The sequence below is a fragment of the Arvicanthis niloticus genome, chromosome 1, assembly GCF_011762505.2.
Source record: "Arvicanthis niloticus isolate mArvNil1 chromosome 1, mArvNil1.pat.X, whole genome shotgun sequence".
Classification (NCBI taxonomy): domain Eukaryota; kingdom Metazoa; phylum Chordata; class Mammalia; order Rodentia; family Muridae; genus Arvicanthis; species Arvicanthis niloticus.
Genome location: NC_047658.1, coordinates 8578163 through 8593846, shown reverse-complemented (window position 1 = coordinate 8593846; position 15684 = coordinate 8578163). Strand labels below are relative to the sequence as shown.

General features: G+C 43.2%; 1 protein-coding gene across 6 annotated transcripts; it reads right to left on the bottom strand.

Annotated features, from left to right (window-relative positions):
* Positions 1 to 1936: 1936 nt before the first annotated feature.
* On the bottom strand, positions 1937 to 15657 carry Znf567 (zinc finger protein 567). 6 transcript variants are annotated; one of them, XM_076931284.1, is made up of 6 exons: positions 15453 to 15518; positions 13981 to 14060; positions 11161 to 11226; positions 8007 to 8133; positions 7598 to 7684; positions 1937 to 6549 (listed from the first exon to the last, which is right to left on the bottom strand). In XM_076931284.1, the coding sequence occupies exons 3-6, from the start codon at positions 11167 to 11169 to the stop codon at positions 4871 to 4873; spliced, it is 1902 nt and encodes a 633-aa protein (XP_076787399.1). In that variant the 5' UTR covers positions 11170 to 11226; positions 13981 to 14060; positions 15453 to 15518; the 3' UTR covers positions 1937 to 4870. The 6 variants fall into 6 exon arrangements, with proteins under 6 accessions (XP_076787399.1, XP_076787388.1, XP_076787391.1 ...); XM_076931273.1 differs by having other exon boundaries at positions 7598 to 11226; positions 15453 to 15657; XM_076931276.1 differs by lacking the exon at positions 15453 to 15518 and adding an exon at positions 15019 to 15037 and having other exon boundaries at positions 7598 to 11226.
* Between the last annotated feature and the right edge of the window lie 27 nt (positions 15658 to 15684).

The following is a 15684-nucleotide window of genomic DNA, read 5'->3' as shown; positions in this document are numbered from 1 at the left end:
TGAAGTTTGGACTTATGTGTTTGGCTAAGATGTGATCTACTAGATATGGATCAGGTAGGCAGTGTGGGAACAGTGGGTTGGGAACGGGTCATGAAAGGTCATGTGGGGCTGAAGCGCGACTCAGCAGTTAAGAGCACTGCTCTTCCAGAGGTCCTGAGTTCAATTCCTAGCAACCACATGGTGGCTCACAACCATCTGTAATGTGATCTAATGCCCTCTTCTGTTGTGTCTGAAGACAGTGTCAGGGTACTCATATAAATAATAAAACAGATAGAAAAAAAACACAGCCGGGCAGTGGTGGCACACTCCTTTAATCCCAGCACTTGGGAGGCAGAGGCTGGTAGATTTCTGAGTTTGAGACCAGCCTGGTCTACAGAGTGAGTTCCAGGACAGCCAGGCCTATACAGAGAAACCCTGTGTAACAAAAAGAAAAAAGATTTTTGAGTCTCTAAAATCACTACTGACTATAAACAGAAGATTCTCTGACCAAAGCTGATAGCAATATGGGCATTTGACAAACACACATCCATTAATCAAAACAGTAGTAGCTTTCCCATCAGGGCCTGTAACTTCCCCAACAGGGGTGTTTCACTGGTTTTATAGTAACAGAATCTTTTAAAGTTGTTGAACAGGATTCTAGTGTGCAGTTGCTGGTAGAGAAAATAGGGTGGTAGGATTGTTCAGTGGTTAAGAGTGCTGTGCTCTTCCATAAGACTGGATGGAGGCAGGTTCCCAAAACCCACATTGGGCAGCTCACAACCTCCTCTAATTATAGGTCCAGGGAAGTCACAGGCAACTTTGGACCTTTGTAGACAATGGCATATGTATATACTTAAAGATACCTGTAGCATGCAATTAATAAAAAGCAAACCACACTATCACCGGCTTCTCACCAACAACTGTGGTCTCCCCACCCCCATGGGTATCCCCAAGCGGTGGTCTGCCCAGTTTTCCACAGCTCACTTGAGGGTGAACCATTCACATTCCCAGTGATCCATCCCCTGCCGCTAGTCTGCCAAGACTGGCCCTGTCCCCTGGAACTCACCTGAGTTGCCGCAAATGTAAAACACCAAATAATCTTAGTTTAGAACCAGCAGATAACACAACTGCTGGGTGAGGAATCTATCATCCTAAACTCATCAACTATTCTATGTTAAAAATATTCTGGTGGCAGATTCTGGCCGATTCTGCCACCAGATCTATCAGTTCTTGGTCTCCATGGTGCCACCTTTCGGTCCTGCCTCACCGCCCAAAAAAGGGGTGTTCTTTCCTCCTCTTACTCAGAACCGGAAGGCCCGCCTCCTTGCCCAGTGATTGGCTTCTTGTCATCTTTATTATCCAATCAATTAATTAGGGGAAAACTGCTACAGATAGTTAGATAATTGGATAAAGTATTTGTAAAAACATAAATTTAGTGGGCTATTTGATATCATTTGGGAGCGTAATATATCAGTATCTGGTTTGGCCTGGGGAGTAAAGGTTAGCTGTGCAGTTCAAACTTATTGGCTAAATATATTGACCTTTAAATCTACTGGCTAGCAAACATGACACCTTGGGAGTTTCCAGAGGGTGAGTTATCTATCAGTCAGTACATTCAGAGAATTTTTTGCTCAAGAATGATCCTGTGGGTGGAGAGTGGAACTTGGCCTAGCCTTGACTGGAGGTGGGTGGGTGTAAGGCTGGCAAAAGCACCCAGGGCCCTTCAAACCCATGTAAAAAGCTGGTCATGGTAGAGCATGCTTTTGATCCCAACTCTGAGGAGGTGTGGATGGCAGGGTTTCTGTGCTCACTGGCCAGCGCAGGCCCCAGTGAATGAGTGTAATAAAAGTAAGTGTATAGTGCCCAAGCACATCAGGCCTCTGTATACACTCACAAAAGGATGTGCACACACACATTTCCTTCCATGCAGGTAAAAAAAGAAGAGACACAAAAAACATTTAAGGACAGCTGTCAGGTTACAGCTATTATATTTGAAAATTAGCAGATAACATAAATGTCCAAATGTTCCAAATATACCAAAGTATGGTTTTCCCAGAATCCTTCACATTCTTGTCAGTCTCATGTGGAAAGGTGTTATGATTTGTAACTCTGAATTCATAAACTGGCTTTCATGTTGAAGAGCTGTGTTTCATTCATTTATATAAAAACAGTTGAATTCACTAGAAAGTATAAATTACTCTGCAAGGCAGTTTTCATTGTTAAATTCTGACACAGATTTTGAGAATGTAAACAACTGGACAATATTGCAAATCTTTTCACCTTTTCGTTTTTTTACTTTTTCTTGCTTTGTTTTTGAGACAGGGTTTTCCTATGTAGCCCTGGCTGTTCTGGAACCTGTTCTCTAGACCAGGCTGGTCTTGAACCCAACTTAGAGATCCACCTACTACTGCTTCCCAAGTGCTGGGATTAAATGTGTGTGCCACCAGCTACCACTGCATGGCTGCTATCTTCTAAAAGTAAAGGATGCCTTCATAGTCAGCACCAATAGTTAAAAGCAGTCTTTTCCCCTTCTTTTTCATGTGTATTGTGTGTGTGTGTGTGCTTTTATATGTATAGTGAACATGTATATGCATGTGTACACAAAGCTAGAGAAGGCTCAGTGGATAAAGATTCACTGAAAAACGTGACAAGCTGAGTTTTCCAACTGGTGTGGAGTGGGAGGCCAGAACTGACCTGCACAGGCTTCTGCCCACAAGCATGGAACATGCCCAGCCCCCAGTCATTTTTTAAAATGGAGAATGGGCTGCAGTGAAGCACAGAAGCTCACTAGTTGACCTTCCCAAGACCTCAGTTTAAGCTCCATCACTCACATCTTTTGGAACTCCAGTCCCAGGTGGTGACATCCCCTTCTGGCCCTTGAGTACTGCACACACAACACACAGATACATGCAAGCAGAAGACTCAGACACAATTAAGAAAACCAACAAAGGTTAGTGGTCTGGGGTTCTCAGGTCCTTGCATGTCCTGGGCAAGTGTTCAGGCACTGAGCTACACCATAGTCCTGCTTAACTTTCTATGTGAAGACAGGCTCTTGTTAAGTGGTTCAGGCTGGCTGTGAACTTATGAACCTTTTGCCTCAGTGTTTGAAGAGCTTGGATATGAAAACCATCTCAACTCCAGTGTAGGCACTACTCTGGTTTAACTCCTGCTGCCTTTATTGAACAGACCCTACTCTAGCGTGAACTCTGATGCTTACTAGTTACAGGTGAGCTGTAAAAGCAACCCTGGAACATTTTTCCTTAATATGAAATCTTTTTTGGTTTTGTGTTAAGTATTGAGTCATGGCTAAAGACTTCCACATTTCATTTATTGTATTTAGGTAGACAAAAATAGCATCTTGTGAGCCTGGCCTGAAAACCACGATACTGTGTAGTACAAACTGGATGAGCTCATGGCGGTTCTTCTGCATCAGCCTCTCAACTTTTGGTACCTCAGGCTTGTGCCACCATGACTGGACTTTAAAGTCTATTTTTAGCAAGTATTATTTCTAAGTGAAGGCACAGTGAAGCCACTAAAATGGACCACTACATGGGTATAAAGACTTTTTAAGAAAAGTGTTATTCATTTAATGTATATGAGTATACTGTAGCAGTCTTCAGACACACCAGAGGAGGGCATCAGATCCCATTACAGATGGTTGTGAGCCACCATGTAGTTGCTGGGAATTGAACTCAAGACCTCTGGAAGAGCAGCCAGTGCTCTTATCCTTTGAACCATCTCTCCAGCCCAGCATATACCTTTAATCCTAGCAGTCAGGAGGCAGGCAGATCTGACTTTGATACCAGACTGGTCTAAAGAGAGAATTCCAGGACAGCCAGCACCATATAGTGAGATTTTTTTGTCTCATAGATAGATAGATAGATAGATAGATAGATAGATAGATAGATAGATAGATAGATAGAAGTTCCATTTGGATTTACTGTTTGGATTTCCTTTTTCACATTGATTTATATTTAGCTCTCTTAAGAATGGATTTTGGGAAAAGTCTGGTATATACTGCAGAATGTACCATAACTAAAGAGACGTACATGTTGGCAAGAAAAATTCCAGTGTTTGGTATTAAATAATCAGAAATATATATATATATATAACCTCATAAGACATATACAAAAACAGTGGTATTTTTTATGAAAGTATCATTAAAATAAATATTTCCACTATTAGATTGAAATATATTCTTAAAATGGAATGTTAAGAAGAATGCACTGTCACTTCTTTAAAATGTGAAAACATGATGTTAAAAAGCAAGATGTATAAAACCTGCTTAAAATATAAAAGTAAGCAAATGCACTTACAGGAACTAACAAGTATCTTAGTAATAGAGGATACTATGAGCCTTAGGTTCACTTTTATTCTCTTATGGCTAGTAATGCTGGTAGTCATTTTGTAACTTGTTCCTACATGTATTACACCAGTTTTTGTTGTTTGGAGTAGGTCTCTCTCATGTACGAAGCCCTAACTGTCCTGAAACCTGGTATGTAGGTCAGTTGCTCTGTAACTGTGACCCTCCTGACTTTGCCACCTAAGTGCTGGCATTGTTACATGTGCTCTACCCTGTCCAATTGGAAGCATTTCTAAATAAAGTATTCAAAGTTGGCAGAACAATCTAAAACAACAATGAGTGTAACTATTTCATATACTAGGAAGCAGTGGTATGGAGCTTTAATAACATGACATGTGGAAGCATGTTTTTCTTTAGATAGTAAAGGTTTACAGTAATTGCAAAGCATCCTGGTCTACAGAGTGAGTTCCAGGACAGCCAGGGCTATACAGAGAAACCCTGTCTCGAAAAACAAAACAAAACAACAACAAAAAAAAACAAAAAAAAAAACAATAATTGCAAAGACTTCACAAAAACATCACTTCCCTCTTACTGTGTTTCCATATTTTCTCTATGAATCCTTTGATGGACAATGAGGTTCCTCTTATAACTAAAGGACTTGCCACAGTCAGTACATGCATAGGGCTTCTCTCCCGTGTGAGTTCTTTGATGAACAATGAGATTTGTCTTCTGGCGAAAGCACTTTGCACATTCATTGCATTTATAGGGCTTTTCTCCAGTATGAGTTCTCTGATGATGGATGAGGTAGGACTTCCTGCCGAAAGCTCTCCCACACTGAGGACACTCGTAGGACTTCTGCCCTGTATGGATTTTCTGATGGACAATAAGGGTTGCCTTTTGGCGAAAGGACTTCCCACACTCGTTACACATATAGGGTTTCTCCCCAGTATGAATCCTCTGGTGTAGATTGAGGTTTGTTTTCTGGCTGAATGATTTCCCACACTCTTTACATTCATATGGTTTTTCTCCTGTGTGGGTTCTGTGGTGATCAATGAGGTAGGATTTCATCCTAAAGGCCTTCCCACAATGAGGACATGTATAAGATTTCTCCCCTGTATGTGTCCTCTGATGTGCCACGAGAGTAGTCTTCTGGCGGAAGGACTTCCCACATTCACTACACACATAGGGCTTCTCCTCATTATGTGTTCTCTTGTGAAGAGCAAGTGTTGTTTTCTGGGAGAATGATCTCTTACACTCATTACAAATATAGGGCTTCTCCCCTGTATGAGTCCTCTGATGGACAGTGAGGTTCGCTTTTTGGTGAAAAGATTTCCCACATTCTTTACAAATATAGGGCTTCTCCCCTGAATGAATTCTCTGATGGAGGGAAAGAGTTGTCTTTTGGCGGAAAGATTTGCCACAGTCATTACAGCCATACGGTTTTTCTCCTGTGTGGGTTCTCTGATGACGAATAAGGTGTGATTTCAGTCGGAAGGCATTCTTACACTGTGGACATTCGTATGACTTCTCCCCTGTGTGTGTTCTCTGGTGATCTGTGAGAGCTGTCTTTAGGCGGAATGACTTACCACACTCATTACATACAAAGGGCTTTTCTCCTGTGTGAGTTCTCTGATGGCCAATGAGATATGACTTCCTTCTAAATGCGCTTCCACACTGATGACACTGGTAAGGCTTTTCCTCCATGTGAATCGCCACATGCAGAATCAACACTGACTTCCTGCAGAAGGATTTCCCACATTCAGTGCATGTATGTTGTTTTTCCCTATTTGCTGCCCTTTTCTTTTTGTTACATATAGATGGATTTTCTTCTCCATACACTCTACTGAGTGTAACTGAGCCTCCCTTTCTAAGAAATGATTTCTCGTAGACCTTACATTTAGATGACTGTGCTGCAGTTACAGCCTGCTCAGGCTGCACAAGTGCATCCCTGTGGCTGCAGGACTCGACCCTCTGAGTGTGGGATTTGATGTCAGGTTGTCCTGCATCTTGCATGAAATTTGGGTGTGATTTCACATAGCAATCATACTCGATGAATCTCTTTCTTGAAGGGTTTAGATTACAGTTGATTAATTCTGAAACATTTTCTAAAATACTGTCATATTTAGGAGGTAGGTCTTTGGAGTTAAGAGGATTGTTTAATAGAGTAAATACCCTTTGTCTATAGTTAATATATACAAATGACCCAGAGTACTTATCTTCGTGTTCCTTCAATTTTGTTAAAAACTCTCTTGATTTCCCGTTTTCTTCTAGGAAAGAATAACAACTAGTGAATTTCCATGAATTTGCAAGGGAAAAAAATTATAAAACAGTCTAACATGCAGAAGAACTAGAGCAATCCACTTCCAAGTTACAAAGCAAAACAAATAAAAACAGAAAACCTATGGCAGACAACAACAAACCTATACATATTTCTTCCCATCATGCTCTATTTAAAACTTGGATGTAATTAGCAACTAGAAAAGTCATTTCAACAACGACAAATATTTTTGAAACACAACAGGATTTCATGTAGCTCAGGCTTGCTTCAAACTTGTTATGTACCAAAAATAACCCTTTTTCTTTCTTTCTCTCTCTCTCTCTCTCTCTCTCTCTCTCTCTCTCTCTCTCTCTCTCTCCCTCCCTCCCTTCCTTCCTTCCCTCCCTCCCTCCCTCCCTCCTTCCTTCCTTTCCTTCCTTCCTTTTTTTTTTTTTTTTTTTGAGAGTGTTACTGTGTAGCTCTGACTGGTACTCATTAGGTAAGCCAGGCTGGCCTCAAACTCATGGTAATCCTCCAGTTCAGCTTCTCAAGTACTGGCATCAAGGCATACACCAACAAGCTTAGCAGTGAATCTTTAATAGTCCTTCAGTCTCTCATAAATATTTTATAAATGACAGAATGGAGAGCAATGTGCAGGGGCCTGGGAAGAGCTCTTATAGAGAAACCAGGTTAAGCTCCCAGCATCCATATGGTGCCTCACAACTGTTCAGAACCCTAGTTCCTAAGACTCTAACACCCCTTTCTGGCCTCAGACACCAGTGGTGCACAGAAATACATACAGACAAATATATATACAAATAAAATAAAAATAAACCTTAAAAAATGTTTTTTACATGTTTTGGTTGAGTAGGGTGGTATACATGCTGAAATTCTAGCACTCCAGTTGTGTCCAACATGCCCAGCTCAGAATTGTGTTTAAGTTTTGTAAGTGAGATGGTCATTTCAAAGTTAAAAACCTTTAAGAATATTTAAAACATTTCAATGATATGCCATGCTACCTGATTATTTCAGTTTTATGTTTGAAATCAGAAACTCACCTAAGGAGACATGACTTGCAAACGATGTCCATGGCTCTTCCCCTCTCTCCAGTCTGACAATGACATCAGGTTTAGACATGTCACAGCCTAATAAGGGAAAAGAAAATGTAACAATAGGGAACCCGGGATAGAACCTAGTTGTAATGCACATTTCTAGCCAAAAGCAGAGGGTAGGGATGGGGACCTGGAAGGGAATATGCTCAACATACAGTCTTACATGTATAGAGTTGAGAATACTAAAAATGATTAAGGTGTGTATCTGAATGCTTCTCCTTTGTGTAACAGTAAACTTCACCTCCTCTAGGAGGTGAAGATCAAATAGCCCTTCTCCAAACCAGAATTCCTGAAATTTGAGAGTTTGCCGACTTAGGTGTCCTGAGAGGAAATACAGTGTCATGGCGCTTCATACCCACGGAGAGGAAGTGGCCATAGTTTTCCAACATCACATCCGTATACAGAGTCTTCTGCTCAGAGTCCAGGCCCTGCCACTCCTCCTGACTGAAGTCCACAGTCACATCCTTGAATGACACGAATCCCTGCAGTGCAGAATTTGGAAGGGTGACTGACACAGCTTAAGTAGTTAGAAACTACTGGTTTGTTTGTTTGTTTGTTTGTTTGTTTGTTTGATATGTGTACACTGGAGCTGTCTTCAGACACACCAGAAGAGGGCATTGGATCCCATTACAGATGGTTGTGAGCCAGCATGTGGTTGCAGGGAATTGAACTCAGGACCTCTGGAAGAGCAGCCAGTGCTCTTAACCGCTGATCCATCTCTCCAACCCTTGTTTGGTGTTTTTGAGACAGGGTTTCTCTCTTGCTGTCCTGGAACTTGCTGTGTAAATTGGACTAGCATCAAACTCAAGAGATCTGCCGGCCTTGCCTCTTAAGTGATGGGATTAAAGGCCTTGTGCCTCCACATACAGCTGGGATCTACTCTTTTTCAAACATTTTCTTTAGATTTATTCAATATGTATATGAGTGTTTGGCCTGCATGTATGCCTGTGCACCATATGCATGCCTGGTGTCCTCGAAGTTTAGACGACAGTGTCAAAGTCCCTAGAACTGGAGTTACAGACTGTTGTCAGACACCATGGGCTTCTAGGAACTGAACCTGGGACCTCTGGAAGAGAGACAAGTGCTTGAGCATCTCTCACCTCTAGGAGCTCTCTATCCCTCTTTGTGAGTCATAAAATTATAAAAGCATGACTACGTTTCTGCCCTTGTTTTGATTTAAACTGTAAGTTACTAGGTTCCCACAGTGGCTCACAGGGGCAAATCTGCTGCCAAACCTGATGACTGGAGTTCAGTCTCTGGCACCCACATGGTAAAAGCTAAGAACTAACTCCTGTAAATTGTCCTGACATCCACACACATGCAGCATGTTCACACACATACATATACAGGTTAACAAAATGTAATTAATCTGTGACTTACTGTGAAGCTGCTCTATGCCCATAGCATGTCCTACGGCACGTATAGGTTATTAGGTTATTAATAGCACCTAGGTTATTAGGGAACAAGAACACGTGCTCTCTGGGCATGCACATGGGAAAGGACACAGGAACACAAACCCACAGCCTGCTGTAGCATGCATAGAAACCATGGTGTCTTACAAGTCAGAGGTAAATTCTCTGGCATAACCAAGGATGTAAATTATATAAATTTTTTGTACTTTGAAATGAATGGTTCCATCAGGCTCTGGTGGCACAAGTCTCCTTGCCAGGGTTAATCGGGATAGTCACAAGCTGGAGGTCTGCCTGAACTAGAGTGAATTTATTGCCAGCTTGAGTAATGAGATGATGCTCAAAATAAAAAGAATGGTAGGGTTTTATTAACAATAAAAGAATAAATCACCTAAGAATATGCACTCAGCTAATCACTGAAAGATATGGACAGAGCACATGATAAACTAAAGAAAGGCACTGGAAAGCAACTCAGTCAGGCAGAAAACAGAAGAAAACACACTGCCTGAAGGGCGACAACTACAGTAAGAACTAACTGTCCATTTCCTAACTTTTTGCCTGAAGGTCTCTTAAACCCTATAGTTCTCAAGTCAGTAAACAGCTTACTTCCTTCAGGGCTGGCACAGTTCCAGGCCTGCCAGGGCTACATAGTGATACCCTGTCTCCAACAGCAACAAGAACTCTAAAATGTATAAAGGTTAATTTTCTGAGTAAAACAGATAGGACCAATCTCTGAGAAGAGAATATTGTGAGCTACACACCTCAGTTCAGTCAGTGGCATGTATGTACATTTACTTCTGTGTCCAAATACAAAATTAGAACAGTTTTTGTGGAACTGAAGAGATGGCTCAGTGCTTAAGAACACAGGCTGTTCTTCCAGAGGACCCAGGTTCAATTCTCAGCACCCAAGTGACAGTTCACATCTGTCTATAACTGCACTTCCAGAGGATTTGAAACCCTTATAGCAATGCACATTGAATAAAAATTAAATAAATTATTTTAAGAACAAAATTAAAACACAATTTTTGTTTTGGAGACAGGGTCTCACCCTGTAGCCTTGGTTGGCCCAAACTCAAGAGATCTACCTGCCTCTGCCTCCTAAGTACTGGAATTAAAGATATGGGCCACCATGCCTGGTTGGAACAAATTTTTAAAAGAGAAAAAATGTAATATCCTTAGTATTCTAGGAAAGATGTTACTGGAAGTCAACACGCTTTTAGGAACTTTTGTGAGCAGAACTGAGGGAACACACAGAAGAAACAGGGCTCCTGGCTCCTTGCCAGCAGGCCTCTATCCTTACATTTGAGACAGAATATTCTCACTTCTTTCTGGTAACATTCTATGAATCTTATCTTCATTTTTACTCAGGTATGTGGATAAGGACAAAGGTTTAGATATTTAAAAACCATTATTCCTCTGCAGGTAGAGTCAGGGGTAACCTTGTGTGTGGGTGCATCTGTGGGGGCCAACTTGCATGTGACAATTTTCCCTACCGTATGTCCTGCATCTCAAACTCTTGGTCACAAGGCTTGGCAGAGAGTGCTTTAACATGATGAGCTCAGTTACGACCTTACAAAGCCCAAGCTGGTCTCAACTTATGCAGCCCAGGCTGGCCTCAGACATGCTGTGTAACCAAGGACGACGACCTGGAACTTCTAATCCTCCTATCTTTATTGCCTGAAAGTATGAGCATGCACCACCACCCATGGTGCTGGGAAGTGAACAGAGTGGATGCTAGGCAGGGACCACCAACTGAGCTATATTCTAGCACTGTATCATTTTACAATTCATATGTGGCAAGTTCAGTGTTAATATGCTTCATTGATACAAACAAATGCGTTTGTTTCAGCTTCTGGGGGAGGCTAAAGGGAGACAACCTTTCTGAGGGGGAAAAAGTGATGGGAAGATTTAAGACAAAAAAGGAAAATACTCAAATATCCTCAAAAAACAAACCAGGACTCGTACTCAGCAAGACTGCAGTTGCCTAGCGTGCACAAGGACCAGGGTTATAATTATTAACCCTTCAACAAATGGGTGTGTGAGAGATGACAGGGTAGAACAAGCAAATACCTTCCCAAGGAGAGGGAACCATTACCTCACCTGAGCCATGGTTTTGAGATCTGTAAGAGACAATCAGTCTTTCTTCAGAAAGGGGTAGGGTAGCACCTACAACAGCAAAGCCAAGAAGGGGTTAAGGTGGATGCATAAGAATTTACTTAGTTCACTGCTAACTTCCATGGTTCACAAGTAACGTAAGAGCATGTCTGCGTGACAGTTATCTCCTTTGTACATCCTAAAGAAGTGTAATAATGGGTGCTAATGAACTATCTCATTCCCGCATCCAAGGATACAGGCTTTTAGAACATGATGGACCTAGGGCAAGCTGCACCTCTCCCCAAACAGCCTATAGTTACCAACAGTTAAAGTGAGAATTTCTGGCTTATTTGGAGGCTCAGTTGAAGTGTGATGTTATTCTGGAGCAGACACTTGAGAAAAACACGTGATGTTTGGAAAGAGTATAAGTATAACCCGACAGACGGCGGTCAACGGTCTGGCACTGGTCCACCTTGCCCTTCTTTGCTGGTCTTCATTGAGCTTCACTGACGCTGGTCTTAACTGATAACGTTATTACATTGGTTCGCCTCGCTGTCTTCACTGATCTTCCCCTTTCGTGACTTCTTAGAGAGAAACACACCAAAGAACTTCTGGTGGTGTTCTGGCTGGATCTTGCTGCTTTGGTGAACTCATGCCGATTGGCTGAGCCTCACACTGCTGATTCATGTTTGGTGTTTGGCAATGTTTGTTAGGGTTTTTTTTTTTTTTTTTTTTCTTTTGGTTTCTCTGTGTAGCCCTGGCTGTCCTGGAGCTCACTCTGTAGACCAGGCTGGCCTCTGCCTCCCAAATGCTGGGATTAAAGGCGAGCGCCACCGCCACCACTGCCCGGCTGGTGTTTGGCAATGGACTGGACTGCAGACAAAAAAACAAACAAACTGGAATGGCCTCGAGGAACTGCTTCTAAACAGATCCACATCCGCCTTGCCCTTTTAGCCATTTCCCTCCTTTGCCTTTGGTCAGTGGTCTGTAAGGGAGGTTGAAGTGTTTAATAACCCTCACTAAAGTAGGTTCTGAAAACATATAAGCCTACGTACGGATAGCTTCCAGACTGTTCCTTAATTAGGTAAGACCATGTATACCAACACATGGGACACCCGACAGAGCACGCCCGAGCAGCACTGTGAATGCACCATGTATTATGATTATCTATTTCAGAGGCGTTGATTCTGATTCTAATTTCTAGTTCTCTACTTATCTGAGAAGATAAGCTTAAGTTTAAAAAACTAGTTTCTTATCTGTAAATAAGCTCTTAAATTTATTATATTTGCCAACTGTAGGGGTTAATTTTATTTTCTAGGTGGATATTAGTTCTTTGCTTTTTGAGGCATTGTCTTATACAGCCCAAGATAGCCTCAAAATTGTTACGTAGCTGAGGATTGTGCCCTTCCCCCACCCTGCCAGCCTGCCAGCCTGCCAGCCTGCCAACCTGAGCGGGCTCGAATGCTGTTTACCACAGAGACCAAACAATAGGACATGGGATGCATTACATTGCTGGCCTTGGTGCCGGGCAGTCTGCTACGGAGCTAGAAGAATAGACAGCCTGCTGAACTTGCCTTGACACCTTCTGGCTGCTATCTCCTTACCCAGCCCCTGGGCTGAACCGAGAAGAGACTCATGGGGGTGGGGCTTACCCTTTATATGTGAAAACAAAATATTAAACTTGGGGCCTTGATCAGAGAACTTTGTCTTGGCCTCATCTCTTCTCACCCTCCATTCCCCCTTCATTCCCAGCCTTCCTCTCAGGTGAACCCGGTACCCGTAGCCGCTGGCGGCTACAGAGGATGACTAGCCCTGACCTTTACATTTATTTACGTTATGTGTATGGGTAGTTTGTGAATGTGTATGTATACACACCCTTCCATTATTACCTTTGGAGGACAGAAGATTAAAAACAGCTGTGAGCTGCCATGTGGATGCCAGGAACAGAACCCAGGTCCTCTGCAAGAGCAACATGTACTCTTAACAGTGGAGCCAATCTGCAGATGCCAACTGCCCTCCACCATTAAAGATTTATTTATTTATTTAATGTATGTGAGTGCACTGTAGCTGTCTTCAGACACACCAGAATAGGGCATTAGATCCCATTACAGATGGTTGTGAGCCACCATGTGGTTGCTGGGAATTGAACCCAGGACCTCTGGAAGAGAAGTCAGTGCTCTTAGCTGATGAGCCATCTCTGGTGAGTAATTCTCACCTTAACTTGTCTCCAGCCCATCATACCTGCCCCTTTAACAGGATGGTAACTTCTGATTCAGTCACAGTGAAACCCCACAGACAGCAACTGAGACAAATGTCAAGCATTCTTCATTCTAACCCAGAAGTCCTATTTTCCCTTCTGTAAAGTTCTGTGTCCATTAATTTAACCTCAATAGGCTGGAAAGCTGAGAATAGTACATCTTTAACTGGGTAAAGTGCTTTTTTAAATGTAATTTTTGGGCGGTGGGATGGGGGTATACGCTGCTTTCCCATAAGCAAGAGGCTTCTTGCACCCTCGTGCCACTGGGAACTAAAGTTGTGAAGAATTCTTGACCAAAACACAGGTCACAAGAGGTAAGTAATTCTCACCTCAGCACTGGATGAAGACCCCGGGGAGGGGGGAGCTGCTTGGGTAATGTTGGATCCTATCCAAGAACACTCAAGGGACAAACAAGATCTCACCCAAACAGGTGGGTCCTGCATATCCAGATGAACAGGAGGGGTCAGCCGGAGAAGAGGCTGAACACAAGAGAAAGGAAGTACATCTGGAGGGTCCCAGAAAGCAGCTTCTTGTAGGAAATAAGAGAAGACATGCTAAATCACAGTTACCAGTTATGCTGGATTCCTGCTGTCCTTGGATCTGATTTCTCTTTTGCAGCTCCCAGTCCATTTCATCTGGACACTAATCCCTGCAGAGGAGACAAAATGGAGGTTGGAGAACAGGGGGAGGGCGTCATGTATGTACCTTTCACATGGTAGGTTTTCAAAAGCAGGAGGATTTTTGCCTTTAAGAAAATAGTAAGACAAGGAGTTTCAGTGGCTAGAGAGATGGCTCAGTGGCTGATGCTGTTGCAGAGGACCTGAGTTCAGTTCCCAGCACCCACAGTGGGGAGTTCACAACAGCCTGTAACTACAGATCCATCCAGGGCATCTGATGTTGTCTTGAAGGTACACACACACATACACGCAAAAGCTTCATCAAGTCTGACTAGCTAAATAACTACTATGAAACTGATATGTATTTAAATGCCCATTTTGTTTAGTATCTTAAGAATGCCTTGCAGAAAATTTTGAATTTTCCATGAATTCATATAGCAGTAGGAGAAAAAAATTCTCCTGACTAGGAATTTTGAAATGGCTGTTGTAAGAGAAAGTTCAGGGATGGGTTGTTTCTGCCTTGTTTTGCTGAGGCACTCGGGTTGACTGGGGGGCGGGGGGGGGGGGTGAGAGTGGACTTTAACCAAGGGCTTTAACCAGTGAGCTACACACCCACTGTTTTTTTAAACTGTAAATTCTCAATGGTGTTCTGCTTATTCGAACATATTAGTCACCATTCAGTCTGGGGTTGCTCAATATACAGTGATACGCTCTAAAAACTTTATTTTCTCTTCATTAATGATGATTAAGGGGCTAGAGGATTGGGGCAGTGGTTAAGAGCACTGACTGCTCTTCCAGAGGTCTTGAGTTCACTTCCCAGCAACTACATGGTGCCCATGAAAATAACACGTCAGCTAAACGATGCCAACTAGCCAAGACGAGGTTTCTCTCGTACTCCACTAAAGCGTCCCATAAAGGGCAACCTCACGAGTCCTCATGGACTTCGAACACAAACACTTCAAAATTCGACTCAATCAAAAAGGTACTGACCACTTGTTGTCCACATCCCAGAGATCCCCAAGGCAAGTGGAATCCCGTTCTCTCTCGGGAGTCCTACACTGTCAAACAAATTGACTCACTTTAAAACGCAGACACACGCACTTCCCCCTTACCATTCTGGTTAACAATCGTTTTCTAAAACACTGAGCCCTGCCTATAAAAGTGGGGTCTCCTGGGAAGAATCCACAAAAACCACAACGCCGGCGCGCCTGCCTCACTCCCTCCCTCCCGGGGGCGCGCTCTCGGCTCCCGCCCTCGCTATATTCTCTCCGCTCGCTGCTTCTACGGCCTGAGCTTTCGCTGGCGGGCGTTTTCCTTCCTTGTCTGCCCTAACCCAGCCTTCCCCTTCAGCACGCCCAGCCGGGATCGCTCGGCACCAGCCCGGCACCAGCCCGCTTCACACGCACAAGACCCACCAGGCTCACCTTAGCCCGCTGGTTAGAAGTGTGCGCCTGCGCGGTGTGGCGCGCTAGGTCTATCCCAGGGGTCTCTGCGACGCGTCCGTGGGGCTGCTGGCCACGCGCGCCTTCCTGACATCCGGGTTTTGCGGACCTTGCACTACATTTCCCACCGACCACCGGACCACGTACAAACCGCTGATTTGGGGTCTGAGTGTGACTTGCATGCGCCAGAACGCCAATGTGGAGTGTTTTGTTT